The sequence below is a fragment of the Trachypithecus francoisi genome, unplaced genomic scaffold (genome assembly GCF_009764315.1).
Source record: "Trachypithecus francoisi isolate TF-2019V2 unplaced genomic scaffold, Tfra_2.0 Lachesis_group6, whole genome shotgun sequence".
NCBI lineage: Eukaryota > Metazoa > Chordata > Mammalia > Primates > Cercopithecidae > Trachypithecus > Trachypithecus francoisi.
The window spans coordinates 27555018-27571515 of NW_022681471.1; the positions used below are offsets into that span (position 1 = coordinate 27555018).

At 54.4% G+C, this 16498-nt stretch overlaps 1 protein-coding gene across 8 annotated transcripts; it reads left to right on the forward strand.

The window, feature by feature from the left end:
* The first annotated feature begins 1708 nt into the window (after window positions 1-1708).
* ZFP92 (ZFP92 zinc finger protein) lies at window positions 1709-16498 on the forward strand. Of its 8 annotated transcripts, none has more exons than XM_033201232.1 (6): window positions 1709-2268; window positions 5704-8340; window positions 8457-8507; window positions 8823-8949; window positions 10371-10475; window positions 10787-16498. In XM_033201232.1, exons 3-6 carry the CDS (start codon window positions 8475-8477, stop codon window positions 11770-11772), a joined length of 1251 nt encoding a protein of 416 aa, XP_033057123.1. In that variant the 5' UTR covers window positions 1709-2268; window positions 5704-8340; window positions 8457-8474; the 3' UTR covers window positions 11773-16498. The 8 variants fall into 8 exon arrangements, with proteins under 8 accessions (XP_033057123.1, XP_033057119.1, XP_033057120.1 ...); XM_033201228.1 differs by having other exon boundaries at window positions 1709-1986; window positions 2220-2268; window positions 5704-8507; XM_033201229.1 differs by having other exon boundaries at window positions 1709-1986; window positions 2220-2268; window positions 8044-8507.

Genomic DNA, 16498 nt, shown 5'->3' on the forward strand with positions numbered 1-16498 from the left:
GCCCTTTCTCTTGCAATGGAAGTGGGGTGCACTCCCAAGGGCCCCCTTCCCCTCCCCAAGGCACACACTCCCCAGCCTCCATGAAGGTTGGCCGCTCACGCTCTCTGGAAATGAGCCAAGGACAACAGGAGCTGCCTTCCCAAGGTTGCCCCAGTCCCCACCAGGTTACTGGACAACGTGGGTGCAAAGATCCCCCTGCCACCCGCCTCCACAGCCCAGGAAGACTCTGGGCTCAGCCCATTCCCTCGTGTCAGAGTGGCCTGGGCTGCCGAGGCAAATGACCACAAACTGCGTGGCTTCAGCCAAAAGGAATTGACTCTCCCAGTTCTGGAGGCCGGAGTCCAGAATCGGGCGCTTCCTCCTGTGGCTCTGGGGGAGGATCCACCCACCTCTTCCAGCTTCTGGGGACTCTAGGCACTCCCCACCTTTGCCTCCACATGGCCTTCTCTGTCTCTCTCTCTCCTGTCTCTTCTAAGGAAATTGTCCTTGGATTTGGGTCCCCCTGGATCCTCTAGGTTGCTCTCATCTCCACATCCTCAGTTTAATGACATCTGCAGACACCCTTTTTTCGCATATAAGGCCCTGTTCATAGGGCCCGGGTGTCAAGATACAGACGTATCTTTCAGGGGGCACCAACCAGTCACCCCACAACATCTCAACAGCCCAGGCCCCAGCCACAGCGCCCTGGTGAAGGGACAAGCTTGGGCACCAGGACACACAGCCGAGGGCCACCGGGAGCCTCCCTGCCCTGCTGTGGGAAAGGGACTCGGAAGCTGTCCCTGCACTGGGCCCCCTGGGGGCCCTGCTCCCTGCAACCGGGGATTTCCTGAGCACGTCCTCGCCCTTCCTCTACGCCCCGGATGGACAGCTTTTGTTCTGGGAGCACAGGCCTGCAGAGGGCTCCTTGCTGTGGGCTAAGTGCTCCTGGCCAGGGCCCAGGGTCTCTGAAGAAAAGAAACCTCTGAGCTCTGGTTCAGAGGCCAAGGGGGCTCCCACCTCGTGCTTAGTTCCCAGTGGCTGGGGCTGGGATATGTGATGTGGCTGATTTTTCCCTGTTACTTTTCTTTTACGGTCTTTTTCATACACTTCACTATTTGTTAAGGATCTCACAATTGTCAACAGAGCAACAGCCCAACCAGCCTTGGATTTCAATCCCGGCTGTACCACGTGGAGCATGACCCGTTGGAAAAGGACAAACTCCAGGTGCGATCCCCTGTGGTAACCTGAGGGAAAGCCAGATGCACCCAAAAGGTCTTGGCTTCTTGCGCTTCCCTGACCTCCCTTTGTCTCCAGACCATCCTCCCCGAGTCACCTTTCACCTCTTCCCCACTTTCCGATCCTTGCCATCCTGGGTCACCAGGGATGCTCCTTTACTGAACGACCGTGGCCGGGCCACTTGGTGCTAGCTGCCCTGCAGAGGTCCGGGGGATCCCAGCGAGATGAATAACTGAATCAATGGACGTAATAATGCCCAGGGGTCTAGCCCATTATGAGGTGTTCTGTCAACGCGGGTCCCTCCCCTGTCCCCTTCAGGAACCGCGGTGCGCTGACCACTTCGACTCCAGCCTTCGGAGCAGCCCAGACAGAAAGCGGAAGTGCCTCGGGGCGCGTGGGGAGCGAGGCCAGACGCCCCTGCGGGGCTGGCGCGGGGCGGGCCGCCATCCCGCCGCGCCGCGCATGCTCCATGCCCCCCACCCCCCCGCGCCCCGTTCCCACGCTGCCGCCGCCCCGGCCCCGCCCGCTCCCTGCACCGGACGGAGACTCCCCTTCAGGACGCTCCTCGCGAGCGGTACCCAGAGGCGAGGTCGAGACACTCCTGGGAGCCCTCACCCCCGCCCCCGTTTCCTGGGGACGCGGCCTCCGAGGGCTTCTCGGAGGAGGTGGCGGCCTTGGCCTCGGGCCTGCCGGGGGCGGGAAGGGAGGCCGACTCCCTCAGCCGCCCGCCGAGCCCAGGTAGGAGGGCCGAGCTGGGCCGCAGGGGTGCGGGTAAGCGGATAAGGGGTCCGTCTCGGCAGGGTGCAGGTGGCGAGGGGGATGAGGGAGCGGCGGCGGCGGCGGCGACAGGCAGGGACGCCCTGGGAGGCGGGCTAGCACTGAGCAGCCGAACCAGCCCTCGGGGCCGCCCCGTACCAGGGGCGCCAGGGGAGAAGAGCCATCCAGCGCTGGGCGCTGGGAGCCGCGGCCCGTGTTTGTCAATTTCTCTCCTGATTGGTTTCCAGCCACCGGTCCCGAGGCTGGCTAAAGAGCATCCCGTCGCTGATCCGCCTGGTGAGTTTGGATTTTGCACCTCTGGGTGTGAGAGTGCTGGGCATACTGGTATTGTGAGGTTGTGGCACTGCTGCCCAGGCACCGGCCCTGAGGGTCTCCAGATGGGGGCACGATGCCCAAAATTGTGCTCCAGAGGGTATCAGGTGGGGGCTGGTGCCTCGCGGTGGCGCAGGGTGTTGACCAGGTGACTGGCATACCATGGAAAAGCATAAGCTTAGCCAAGCCAAGGAGGAAGCGAAGGGCCTATGGAAGGTGGTGGGCAAGGGTGAGAGAAGGAGCCAGTCGAGCTGGGCAGAAAGCAGCGCCCAGCGCTTCCCTGCAGGGCTAGTTGCCACTGATTCAATCCCACAGATACCTCCTGAGCAAGCATTTGAGATCTGCCAGGGACACAGCGGTAGTAAGCCCTGCCCTGTGGTTCTCATTCTAGTGGCTGAGCGCAGACAATAAGCAGAAAATGTTTTCCATTAGTAATTACAGAGTCTGTTAAAAGGCAGTAAGAGCTGGGGAAGGGAGGTCTGGTTGCCAGTTTAGGTGGTGTGGTTAGAATAAGTCTCATTTCAAAGGCGACATTTCTACCAAAACTCGAAGGTGGTGAAAGAGCGAGGCATGTGGTTATGGTTTTGGAAGAGCATTCTAGGCACAGGGAATCCCCTGTGCAAAGGCCCTGAGGCAGGACTGGCCTGGCTCACGGGGGCAAGAGTGTGGCGGAGCGGAGGGAGGTGCAGAGGTGGGAGGAGGGTGGGCAAGGTCAGGAAGGGCTGTGTGAGTTTACTCTGAGTGACATGGGCAGCCCAGGGATAACTGTGAGCAGAGCAGGACAGGACCCGACCCGCCTCTTAGAAGGATCCCTCAGCAGCCTGGGTGGCCCCCTTTTGGCTAGGTTAGCCTCTGCCCCCAGAGGGCAAGGCCTGCCCAGCTGCAAGGAAGCTCCTCAGAGGACTTTTTCAGTCTAGGCTGCATGGAGGGCCCTGGTCGACCCATGCAGGACCCAGGCCAGGCCTTGGCTCCGGCTTTCTCCAGTTTCCTTCTCCAGCCGTTCTGCCAGGTGGGCAGCAGGTAGCTAGGGCCTCAAGCCAAGGAAAGCTGGTGGCGCTGAGAAAAGCAAGATCTCCCAGGATGGAAGAAACCCAACCAAAGTGGCCATGCCTGTCCCTTGTTGTGGATGAAAAAGCTCCAATTCCTGCTCCCACTGAGTGGGACTGCTAGATGCTTTTCTGAATGTTGTTTGTCTGTGTGGGTTCTTTTTTCTTTTTCTGGGAATATCTCCCCATCTAGTGGTCGTCTTAAGCCATCCTGCTGGAGCCAGCTCTCCCCTCGGTTGGCCAGGCTTCCTTGCCAGCAGTGGCCCTGCACTCATCCCCTTCCCGGCCCTCCCCGTGTGGAGCACTCTGCATACTCAGTTCCACCCATAGGCTAAGGTCCACAAGCAGGGGTCTCGGGTCCGAGGCCCCTCACAGAGGTGGAGCAGCCATGGAGGGACTGGCAGTGGCACGGGTCACCCAGGTTGATGGGCCTTCCTGGCTTTTTACCTGAGGCGCCGAGGTCTGGTGGATTCTCACCTGTGTGCCCAATGCTGCGCCTCGGGGGAGCCTGGCTTCGGAGCCCAGGATTATCCTTCTGCTTGGCCTCTGCTCTGCTGGTCCCCAAAGGTCACAGGGTCTTTCCGGTCCAGCTGGAAGAAGCTGCTCTCTAGTTCCACCAGGCGCCTTCCAGGTGCTTGTCCTCAGATGCACAGAGCAGTGCCCGCCTGGGTGTTACTTAAGTTCTATGGGCACAGGGTTTGTCGTGTCTTTCTTTCCAGGAGTTGAAATTGTAGATGATTTTCGGGAACTAGTTCTCAAGGACAGGCACTGCTCTGCGTGATGGCTTGGTGTGACCAGCACCTCCGCTGGGTCTTCCGATGCTGCACTTGAGTGCGGGTCTCTGTCTCTGGGCGGACTCCTGCCGATGGGGTGTTCACTCAGGGGGTCACCACTCAACAGTGCTGTGCTCCCTTGGGGCTCAGACCTGCCTCAGTACATCTTGGGGTGGAGGGACTAGAGATAACTCCTCCCCTTTTCAACTTGTCCAAAATGGGTAGTGAACTTTCAGTACTGTTATGGTAGGGAAAAAAATGAGCTTATGTTGCTTTTCAAAACAATAATTTTATACTAGTCTGAAAGCACTGGCAAATTATCAGTAGCACCTCCCCCTGCACTTTTAGTTTTACAGGACTCCCAGTGAAATGAGGTGTTGCCCGCGGACATTAGAATGATTTTACCTTACAGGAACATTTCTTTTTCCTCCTTTTTGATTGAGGTGAGATTCACAAAACATAAAAATTAACTTTTTGAGACAGAGTCTCACCCTGTCGCCCAGGCTGGAGTACAGTGGTGCAATCACGGCTCGCTGCAGCCTCAACCTTCCCAGTTCAAGCCATCACCCCACCTCAGCCTCCCAAGTATCTGGGACTACAGACACATGCCACCACGCCAAGCTAATTTTATGTATTTTTTGTAGAGATGGGGTCTCACTATGTTGGCCAGGCTGGTCTCCAACTCCTGAGCTCAAGTGATTCACCCACCTCAGCCTCCCAAAGTGCTGGGATTACAGGTGTGAGCCACCACGTCTGGCCAAATTAACCATTTTAAAGAGAACAATTCAGAGGCCATTTAGTACATTCACCATGTTGTGCAGTCACCACCCCTATCTAGCTCCAGAACATTCTCATTGCCCCATAAGGAAACCTCTAGACCCATTAGCAGTCACTCCCCATCCCCCCAGCCCCTGGCACCCACCAATCTGCCTTCTGACACGATGGATTTACCAGATCTGGACAAACATGTTTTATGAGAGTTAAAGGTTCTTTGGATGGCAGGACCCTGGGATAGATGAAAGGCTCAGCTTTTTGTTCTGTATAGCTCTGAACGCAAGAAGGCTGCCAGGCAGGGCCACACAGGGGTTAGACCTGGGGACAGGGAAACAGCAGCTGGGGCTGGAGGGGCCAGCAGAGGCGGGTGGCTAGGTTTCTCGGACTTCCTTTGGATTGATTGAGTTGCATAAGTTTTCAGGCTCCAGGGCATAGGGGCTGTCCCTATTCGTCTGGTGCCTTGGCCCCAGAGTGTGGGGGCTCAATGAGGCAGGGGCCATTTGGGTGTGTGTTTGGTGGACCCGGAGAGAGGGAAATTGTAGAAAAATGGTGGGAGTGGGGACTTAGCAAACTGCCCTCGAAGGGCATAGAGATGAGAGGTTTTAGCCACTATTTCAAAACTAGGTCAAGACGGCTCTTGGGAAATGTGATGTTACATCACAAAATGGAATCATACAATATGTGACCTTTCAAGTCTCCATCTGGCTTCTTTCACTGAGTAGTGTCCTCAGGGTTCATCCACATGGTAGCATGTGTCAGAATTTCCTTTCTTTCTATGGCCAAATACTCTTCCATTATATATATAGACTCATGGTGTTGGTCCATCCATCCATCAATGGACATTCGGGCTGCTTCCACCTTTCGGCTGTAGTGATTAATGCTGCTGTGAACACGGGTGCGCAAAGGTTTGTGTGAACCACCTCTTTTCAATTCTTTGGGGGTATATACCCAGAAGTGGAATTGCTGGGTCATACGGTAATTACGTTTAACTCACTGACAAGCTACCAGTCTGTTTTCCATAGTTCCTTTTTTTCTTCTTTTTAATCACCATCTTGCCTTTTTTGTGTCAGCTTTTTTCTCTTTCTCTTTGTGAAAGGTTTTAAAGTAAGTTGCATGTCATTCCCTCCCCCAAATGCTTCAATATTCATTTCTTTAAAAGGGACATTTTTCCATGACCCATTGCCACTATCTATCCAACACAAGAGCAGTAATGATCCCCTACTGTCTTCTGAGGGCCACCCCATAGTCACCCCCTCCCAGTGATCCCTAATGCCTTTGACGACTCTCTCATTTACGCCAGCATCTAATTGACAACCCCTCTTGCACTTGGGTGCTGGGCCCCTTAAATCTCTTTTCATCTGGAACAGCCTCTCTCGCCAGTCTCCTTCCTCCCCCCATGACACCGATTTGCAGAGGATACTGGACCCGTTGCTCTGTGGAACAGCCCACTTTCTGGGTCAGGCAGGTGCTTCCTCGTGGTGTCATCTATTCCCAAGGGCCTCTGGACACTGGACATTGAGTGCCAAGGCTGCGTTTACTCTCTTGCAGCCCTCAAATAATCACAGGATGGCATTTTGATATATGATACTCCTTTCTCTCTCAGTCTTTAACCTAATGGTTTAGCATCCATTCCACCCTCAGGCATTCAGAACATCAGCTTATGTATCTTGGACCAATGTTGGCTGGCAGGTCATCATGGATGATAAGGGACTTTGGAGCAATTTAAATGCCAAGTGAATACTATAGCTGTCCTTCTCTATGCTCCTGGGACCCTGTCCCCTCTCCCTCTCTCCTGTGGTGTTGTTGGCACAAACTGTTGTAGTCACCCATTGGAACATCAATAAAAGCTTGGAGACCAACAAAATGGAAATCCCAGACAGAGAAGCAGAGAAACCAGGAAGTAGTTGGTGGGGGTGTGTGCTGAGAAAGGAACAATCTTTTACCCCCTGTCCTAGTCCTCCTGTGTTGCTGTAAAGGAAATACCAGAGGCTGGGTAATTTATAAAGAGAAAAGGTTTCTTTAGCTCAGGATTTTGCTGGCTGGAAAGTTCAAGACCGGGCGTCTGCATCTAGTGAGAGCCTCAAGCTACTTCCACTCAGGGTGGGAGTCGAAGGGGAGCTGGTGGCACATGTGCAGAGATCACGTGGCCAGAGGGGATGCAAGATGAGGGGAGGGGCCAGGCTCTTTTAACAACCAGCTCTCACAGAGCAAGGACTCACTCACTCCTGAGGGAGGGCATTAACCTGTTCATGAGGGACTCACCCCCATGACCCAAACAACTCCTATGAGGCCCCACCTCCAACATTGGGGATCAAATTGCAACGTGACGTTTGGAGGCTCAGATATCCAACCCACAGCACTGACTGTCATCTGGCATTGAGAACTGATATGGAGAAGTCCTGAGGCCAAGATGAATTTTGTCCACTTTGTCAATTTCATGTTCCCTACTCTTAGCCTGAAACTCAACTTCCTGCTGTCCCCCCACGGTCCCACGTGGTGTCATCCTCTGTGCCTGTTCCTAATTTTCAGCACCATGAATGCCAAATGCAGGACCATCTGAGGGCCAGGGCATGTGCTGTGCTATTGGCTGGCTACTCTCTTTGCCACTCTTAGCCTCCAGCTCTCCGCCTGAATGTCACCCCTTCAGAGAGCACCCTCACTACTGTAGGTCCCCCTTGATTCTGCACTGCCCTCACCTCTCTTCTCTTCCTTGAAAGCAAGTCTCATGTCACAAGGGGAGGTGGTATGTGTGCATTTGGAGTTTCCTTAAGAATCCCAACCTGGGGGAAGGGGATTGGCAGTGGAGCTTCTAGGAATGGCTGAAAAGTTGGGGTCAGGGAGCACTGGCCACATGGGGAGACAGCTAGGAAAAGCAGCAAAAGAAGAAAGGAAAGAAGGAATGGGCTCCCTTGAAAGCCTGGTCAGGCAAGTGCCAGTATGGGAAGTGGGCATGGCAGCTCAGTTGCAGAAAGTGTCCTGGGTTTGAATGGTGCCCCCCAAAAAGACATATTGAAGTCTCAAGATCCTGGTATCTGTGACTGTGACCTCATTTGGAAAGGGAGTCTTTGCAGCTGTAATCAAGGTAAGATGAGGTCATACTGTAGGAGCAGGGTGAGCCCTAATCCAGTGACTGGCATTCTCAACAGACCAGGGAAATTTGGACACAGACACACACACAGAGAGGATGGCTGCACCAAGACAGAGGCCGAGAAGGATTGCTGGCAACCACCAGAAGCTAAAAGAGGCGAGGAAGGGGCTTCAGTGGAGCGGGGGCCTCCCAGCACCTGGATCTTGGACTTCTGACCTCCAGAACCAGGAGAGAAAAATGTGTGTTGCTTAAAGGCCCCGATTTGTAGTCCTTGTTATGGCCGCCCCAGGAAGCCATACAGAAGGTCTGATAGTCAGGTGCCCTTGGTGAAGCTGCAGGAGTGAGAACACCACAGGTGGCTGCTGTGCTTCTTATTTCACAAGAAAAACTAAGCAGGGTCTTGAAGCAGGTCACAGATTGGCTGCTCCAGGCTGGCCTGGGCTCACAGGGGGCTCTTTGCATTTCCCTTAGCTCCTCTGTGCCCTGGGGATGGCGGCCATTCTTCTGACCACGAGACCCAAGGTGAGTGGTGGCCCCTCTCCCTGGCCTCTCCCCCTGGCAGCCCCTGTCTGCTGCCTCCTCATGCCCGAGCCTGTCCAACTGGGCTGAGCTTAGGCTGCCCTTAGCATCGTTCTCATTTCCTGAGGCCCACAATCTGGGCTTCCTGCCTCTGTCGGCTGTGCTGCCTGTTTTTCTGTCTTACAACTCATGCAACCTGAGCCTTTCCACCTGCTGAGCCTTCCAGGGCTCCCCCAACCCCACATTTTGTTTCTGTCAGCTCCTCCAGGGGCCCAGGGGGTTGAATTCCCCTGTGGCCACAAGAATGCCTTCTTTTAGGTGCCAGTATCTTTTGAGGACGTGTCCGTGTACTTCACAAAGACAGAATGGAAGCTTCTGGACCTCAGACAAAAGGTCCTCTACAAGCGGGTGATGCTGGAGAACTATAGCCATTTGGTGTCACTGGGTAAGTGATCCCCCCATGACATACACACACCCAGTCCCACCTACTCTGTCTCTGGGCTCAATTTATTTCTGAGTTTCCTGTTTATTGGTTGCTATGAGCCCAAGAATAAATGCATTTCTCCATCAGGCCAGTAATACCAGTAATCCATTGCAGGCCAGCTGCCATCTCAGTCAGATGCTTTTTAGCTAAGTGGTCTGTAAATGTTTTAGGTAAATGCTTTGGCCTGTAAGTTTCAGTATCAGACTTATCTTGTATACAAAATCATGAATCGACTAAATCTTTTTCTACTCAAAAGAGAGATGCAAATTCTGCTGGAATATTTATGTGCACTCTTTTAGACTTAATTTGTTTCTATGACGGCTGCGTTTTGCATCCATTCCACTTTATAAAATTTAGCAACATTTTTTCCTTCCATAGACCAGGGAGGTCCCACATAAGGACAAAGTGTAGACTTGGATGTCAAGCCTTGAGAAGTCCCTGGAGGAGCTGGGGCAGCTTGGAGTACGCTGCTCTCCCCTTCCATGCCAGTGCACCCCCACTGCCAGAAGGGGCAGCAATTTTGCCAATTAAAAGGCAAAAGCAGGATTCACAGGCTAGACAGATAGGGGCCGGAGCACTCAGGAATGTTTTCAGGTGGGGCGCAGAACCTCTGAGGGTGCCAGTGACTTGCCCCTGCCTCGCGCAGCTGATGAGAGATGCATGCATGAGACAGAGTGGGACTGGGCCTCTGGTCTTTCCCCCAGTGTGCCCAGCAAGGTTAGCTGCTGCAGCTTAGCTCAGACACTCCACTTCCCAGTGGAAATGGAAACAGTCCATTTCCCCTTGCCGCTGGACGGAAAATCCAGAGGGGCTTCAACATTGAACCCTACTGCCTTTGGGGTTGTGGGGGTCTGACTCCACAGATTTTTGCCTCTATAATCTAGCCCCATAGAGGGAAAGCAGCTTCATCCCCTGGATTCCTTCTGACCCTCACCAGGCAGACCTGGGGTTCCAGGGAGGGGTCTGGGATCCTCAGTGGAGCTGGATTATGAAACAGGGCATTTCAGCTTTCGGGGCACATGGCTGTTGGCCTCCCAATACTCCCTGGGGCTTGCAAGCCCTTCTTCTGTCCCTCAGGGTCCCCACACACATTCCCGAGTTCTCATGAGCTTCTCAGCCTCCCTGCAGGCCAGGTGACAAACACAGTTGTCCTCATGGCTCAAATCACCAGCTACTGAAGATCTCCGTGCCCACCTGGCCCTGGACGCGCGGGAGCCCTTGCCCTCCCAGAAGGACTCGGCCCTTTCTCTGGGCCTTCCCATAGTGGTCTTTAGAGAGTTCTTTATTCTCTGTTACCTGAAGATACTGAGAATGCCCTGAGTTCAGGAGCGATCCTGTCCTTAGCCATAGTGGTCCTGACCTGCTTCATATTCCACGCCCAGGATTTTCCTTCTCCAAGCCTCACCTGATCTCTCAATTGGAGCGAGGGGAAGGACCCTGGGTAGCAGACATCCCCAGAACCTGGACCACCGCAGGATTGCACATAGGTGAGTGAGGTGCTCAACCAGCTCCCCGTCAGGGGGAAAAGAAATAGCAGTGGCAAAGGGGGCGGGGGAGGGTACGCTGCCGCTTTGGGTGGGAAATCCTCTTTGGAGGCAGGTGTCAATCTCCAGGTGTCACAGCAGCCCCGCTGTCTCCAGCCCATCCTCCCGCCCCTTCATCTCTCCTGTCTGCCTGTGTGATTATTTTATGTTCTGTGGTCACCTTGCTCCATCCTCCTATGTCCTCACCTCCTGCTCATTCATCTCTCTCATGCCTTGGCATGAGGGTGACACTGCCTGGTGCACTGTCTTTCCAGGTGACAGAACACAGAGCGAGACTTCGACTTCAACGCAGAAGCATTCTGGACGACAACTCCCCGGGGTAGATTCACAAGGTAGCAAGGAGGGACAGGAGGCGAGGTCGTCTGTGCTCCAGAGAGGTTCCCAGGGCTTGGGGCCAAGCTCGGCCGCGGGGCCGCAGGGCCCCAAAGGCGCAGAGAAGCGATACCTGTGCCAGCAGTGCGGGAAGGCCTTCAGCCGCAGCTCCAACCTCATCAAGCACCGTATCATCCACAGTGGCGAGAAACCTTACGCGTGCCGTGAGTGCGGCAAGCTGTTCCGCCGCAGCTTCGCGCTCCTAGAGCACCAGCGCATCCACAGCGGCGAGAAGCCCTACGCCTGCCCCGAGTGCAGCAAGACCTTCACGCGCAGCTCCAACCTCATCAAGCACCAGGTCATCCACAGCGGCGAGCGGCCCTTCGCCTGCGGCGACTGCGGCAAACTGTTCCGCCGCAGCTTCGCGCTCCTGGAGCACGCGCGCGTGCACAGTGGTGAGCGGCCCTACGCGTGCCCCGAGTGCGGCAAGGCCTTCAGCCGCAGCTCCAACCTCATAGAGCACCAGCGCACGCACCGCGGCGAGAAGCCCTACGCCTGCCGCCAGTGCGCCAAGGCCTTCAAGGGTGTCTCGCAGCTGATCCACCACCAGCGCAGCCACAGCGGCGAGCGCCCCTTCGCGTGCCGCGAGTGTGGCAAGGCCTTCCGTGGTCGTTCGGGCCTCAGCCAGCACCGGCGCGTGCACAGCGGTGAGAAGCCCTACGAGTGCAGCGACTGCGGCAAGGCCTTCGGCCGGCGCGCCAACCTATTCAAGCACCAGGCAGTGCACGGCGCCAGGCGCCCCGCGAAAGTGGAGACCGCGCGGCGGAGAGCGGGCCCTGGGAGCGGTGGCCCTGGGAGCGCGCTGGCGGCCAGCAGCCCCCCGCGGCCGAGCGCGGCCGCCAGGCCTTCCAGGCCCAGTCGCCGCTGACTACCCATGGGGCCGGTCTGCTTGGGGGGCCTTCTAGGGGACGTCGAGGCTCAGCCCCCTTCAGATGGGAAGACTGCCCTCCCAGGGCCTCGATTTCGGCCACAGCCCTGACCTCTTTGGTCATCAGAAGACCACAGGCAGAGCCTCACCCTGAAGTTGAGAAACGCAGGAAGGACTCAAAACCGAGGACTGCCGCCTGACCTGGCTCCTCCATTAACGGCAGTGTAGGCTGGGAATGGAGGCCCTCTACTCCCTCCTGCGTCCTGGGCCTTGCAACTGAGGCATAGAGACAGCACCTGGGCCACTCGTCCCTGAGCCACAGGTACTATTGTGTGTGTACAGGCGTGTGTGGAGGGGATGCACGAACCACCTCCCCGATTTGCATCAGAATCGCCTGCTGCGGGTAGCGGGGAGGCCGCGTGAGGCCAGTGAGGCCAGCCAGCCGGGGGGCACGCTGGCTTTGAGTTATAGAGGAGTGGTCCATTTCCTCCCTGGGGGTCGTTCCTCTCGTCCTAAGAGTTGTTAGTGTTCCCAGGTAGAAGCTACTGAAAGCACTTTAATCCTTTAAGCGCTTATATGGAGGTGGAGGAGGCGCTAAAGTTAGCACAGAGGCAAGAGACTCCCTGAATGTGGGTACAGGATGGGGGGCTGTGCCGGAAAGCTCCCGCCTTGTCTGGGTGCCCCCAGCTGCTTCTGGAAGGAGGAGTAGCGCCCAGGCCCCATCATCCCTGAGCACCTGTGGTTCTGGGAATGGCTAGCCCAGGCCCTGCAGAGAGGATAAGACCCTTCAGGTCACTCACAATTGGACATTTGTAGCTAGCCACCCTGCTGACTTTGGTTTCCCCCCTGCCCGCCCACTACCTTCTGCCCCCCAGACCCCACCAGCAAAGGCCACCCTGGCCTCTCTGTCCCCTGTCCGCCTGCCCCGCCCCACCACCAGTGCCTAAAGCTTCACACTTACCTGCTCCTCCCCATCAGGCAGCCTCTCTTGTGGCTGGTGACGATTAGGAGGAAAGCCAGACGGGTTAGGAATTTGCACTTAGGCAACAGAGCAAGCCCAGGAACAAATCTTTCATCGAATGTCTTTTGCGTGACATTTTGTAGAATATTGGACATTCCGTTGCTTTGAATGTTTTTGTATTCAGGGGTAATGTACTTTGAAAAGAGAGATTTTGCCATATCGGAGTATCAGGGAATCACTGCCTAAATGAGAGTTCCCCCAGCCCTCTGAGAAGACCTCAGGCAGGAGAAAGGGGGCCACTCCAGGCCTGCCCCCCAGACCGATGACTGTGGTGGCAAGCCTGACCCCTCTTCTCCCTACAACGATGCAGTCCACCCCTCTTCCCCTTAGCCCTGCAGAAACAGGGCAGACCCTTCAAATGGCACTTTACTGAAAGCCAAGGGGAATTCTCAAGGAAAAGGCTCGGGGCTGGCAGAGGCAGCTGCTGGCAGGCCTTATCCTAGTCCCCCAGCACTGTCCCCAGAGCTGGGCTCACAAGCTCTGCCCCTTGGTGCTCTCAGCCCAGCGTCCTGGTCAGCGGCCACCTCCTTCCAGCCCTGTCCCCTCCCAGGGGAGAGGGGGTTTGTCATTCACAAGGCCTGAGGGCAGGTGGGTGGTAGGTGTGGTGGAGGTGGAGGAGGCTCAAAGACAGCTGGCTCCTATCAGGAGAGTGTGGGAAGACCGAACATACAGGATTCCCTCGGAGAATACTGCTTGGAGTGCCAGTCACTAGGACAACTCCAGAAATGTTATACACACACACACACACACACACACACACACAGGTTTTATATATATATATATATATTTTTTTTGAAAACTTCTAGAGTTCTTGTAAGTTGCACTTATACCGTAGCGTCCTTCAGCAGGTCCCTGTCCCCTGTCCTGTGATTGTGTTCTTGTCTGCAAGCTTGTCTCATAAGCCCACAAGTGTGTGTCATGCCTGTCCCCGTGTCCTTGATGCCAGGCCCAGTGCTGGTAATCAGTAAGCATGAGTGAAATGGATCTTGCAGTCCTAACACCTCAGACTCAGGCTTGGGACCATCGTCGGCTCCAGCCTTGCCTTGAGGCAATCGGAAGCATCTACGACTTTGGATTTTCCAGAAAAAGAAGTATTAGGAATGGTGTATTTGAGGTCCCTGATGAGGCCATTGGGAAGTCTGGGTTTTTCTGCTGTGCAGACAGTCTTTGCAAGGGCTGGCATGGGTCCAGGAACACAATCCTCATGCAGAGTAGGTGCCCGTGGCAGGAGGCCATGCAATGGCCAGCTTTCACTAAAGAAGAGTCAACTCCTTAGTATCTTGCCATGCTGTTGGTTCTGATGCATAAGCAAACTCTGTTTTTAACGGAAGCTCCTTTTTTTTCCGCCTCAGGACCTGCGCCCAAGACTGACTAGATACAGGCAGGACAAGGTACAGGAGTTTTCAACAGAAAGTGGAGTTGCCAGGAGATATGCTGGGCACTTGCACTGTGACTTTGGAGTGCCCAGAAAAGCTCCAGGGTCCCCAGTGCTTACTTAGATAAATGGCATTTAAAATAGTGCAGCCTTTTATCATTGCTTGGTCTAATTTAGCTCCTCTTAATGACATTCTTACTGAAAGGTGGTCATTGCTATCATTTTCTTTTGGGTGTGGCAGTTAGGTATGCCACGTGAACTGAACGGGTTTCACATGGAATTAAAGTCAGAATGTCCGAAAAGGACATTTGTGTTTTTCCTTCAATGGTGCCTTGAAATTGGGCTCCCTCCCTCTCGCTATGTGGGGAACTGGGAGGGTAACCCATGTTTGCTTTGTGATGGACAGCTAGAATGTAAAAGCTTAAACTATCGGGAAAGTCTGGCCTGTTTTCCAAGGCTTCCTCCAGCCCGCCACCCAGGAACTTTCCTGGATGCCAACCTGGATCCCCTTTGCCTTTGGGCTTTTTGCCCTTTGAAACTGTGAATGCTTCAAGAGCCGCATAAATGCTCTGGCAGTGTCTCCATGTAACTAGTAACTTGTCCTGGCTGGATTCGTTGTGAAATGGAATTGTTCTCATTTACTTTGGTTGCAAGTAAGGAAGGTCTGTGAGCATTGGCCTGGAAATGAGCCCTCTAGTGTAGAGGGGCTATTCTGAGGGTTTAAACTACATGGGAAGACATTGGGTTCAAGGTTATAGGAAAGGCTGTAAGCCTGGGATTGTGGGAAATGGCCAGAGCCGGGCCTTGGGTGTTCCTTGGGGGGTCCCTGTGAAGGTGACACAGAAAGGCCTTGTGGGTGAACTGCCTCGGGTCAGCCCAGGAGCGCAGGCTTCTCTGACTGGTACCACTGGCAGCCACCCGAGGCCACTCAGACACCATGACTCTGAGACCAGAGGGAAGGGAGGCTGGACCTAATCCCCTGTGTTCCCCAGCAAAGTGCCACATCAGTCTCCTGAGAACACAGCTGTGTGTTCTTTCCAGTCGTTTCTGTTACCAGACTTCAGGCAACATGACAGCTCCCACACTTACTTACCAGTGTAGTTGCAAGGGCAGCTCTGGAGACAGAAGTGGAGGTAGAGGGAAAGGAAGGGAGTCCTTGGCTGGGAAGTACTTGGGTTGGGACAGGCAGGGAAGAAGGGAAGGTATGAGGTGTGTTCAGGGAAGCTTAGAAGGGCAGAGAGGTTTTGGTAGGACATGTATGAGCTAAAAGGTCAGTTAGAACCAGAGTGTGGTGAGTCTGGGATGCCATATACAAAAGTCTGGGCTCTAATAGGCTCCTGATGAGGAGCAATTTTCCAAAACATGAAAGAATTATTCTAAGAATGACAAAGGGAAGTTAATGTAAATTGTGACTACCACAGGGTTTGAATTTACACACTGACCACCACAGATTTTATAACTGTAGTCGTCCGGATGGTTGTGGTGCCCATGAGGTGTTGGGCTGGGGGCATGATGAGGCTGAGGCAGCGTGAGAGGGGACAGCTTTGACACAAGGGCCCCAGCCACGTGTCTCAGGGGCTCCCACTTGCCATGGAACTTGCAGCTGGTTCCATCTGATGCCAACCCCAGTGCACCTGTCACTGTCTTCACAAAACGGGGGTCCTCCAGGAGTTCTGGACAGCTGCTCTGCAGATTCTTAAACACCTTTAATTGAAGTCCTTGGACTTTTGAGAGGAGCGCAGTGCCCTCCTTTTGTGTTCAGGAAGACCAAACGAGATCCTTCGCGGGGAATATTCATGTGGGAAATGGAGGCCTGCTGCAGACCTGAAGGTCAGTGATGGTTTAATCTTTCTTTGACAGCATTATGAAGGTATAGCGGGTATACAAGAAACTGCACGTCTTTAAAGTGTACAGTTGGAGGGTTTGGGGCATGTGTGTACACCCATGAAACCTCCCCCATAATCGAGACAGTGAATTGATCCACCACTCCCAAAAGTGGCCTTGCACCCCCAGCAACCCCTCTTTCCTGCTCCTCACTGTCCCCCATCCGAACTGCCACTGCTTGGCTTGCTGTCACTATAGATTAATTTCCATTTTCTAGAATTCCATAGAAATGGACTCATACAGTGTACGTCTGGCCTCTTTCACTCAGCACAATTACTTTTTCGTCAGATGTTTTTGTGCATGTCAATACTTCATATTTTCATTGTTGGTAGGATCCCATTGTATGGGTGGACCACAATACCTGCTGAATGCCTGTTGATGGACATTTGGGTTGTTACCAGGTTTTGGCCATGACAAATAAAGCTACTGTGAACATTTGTGTACCA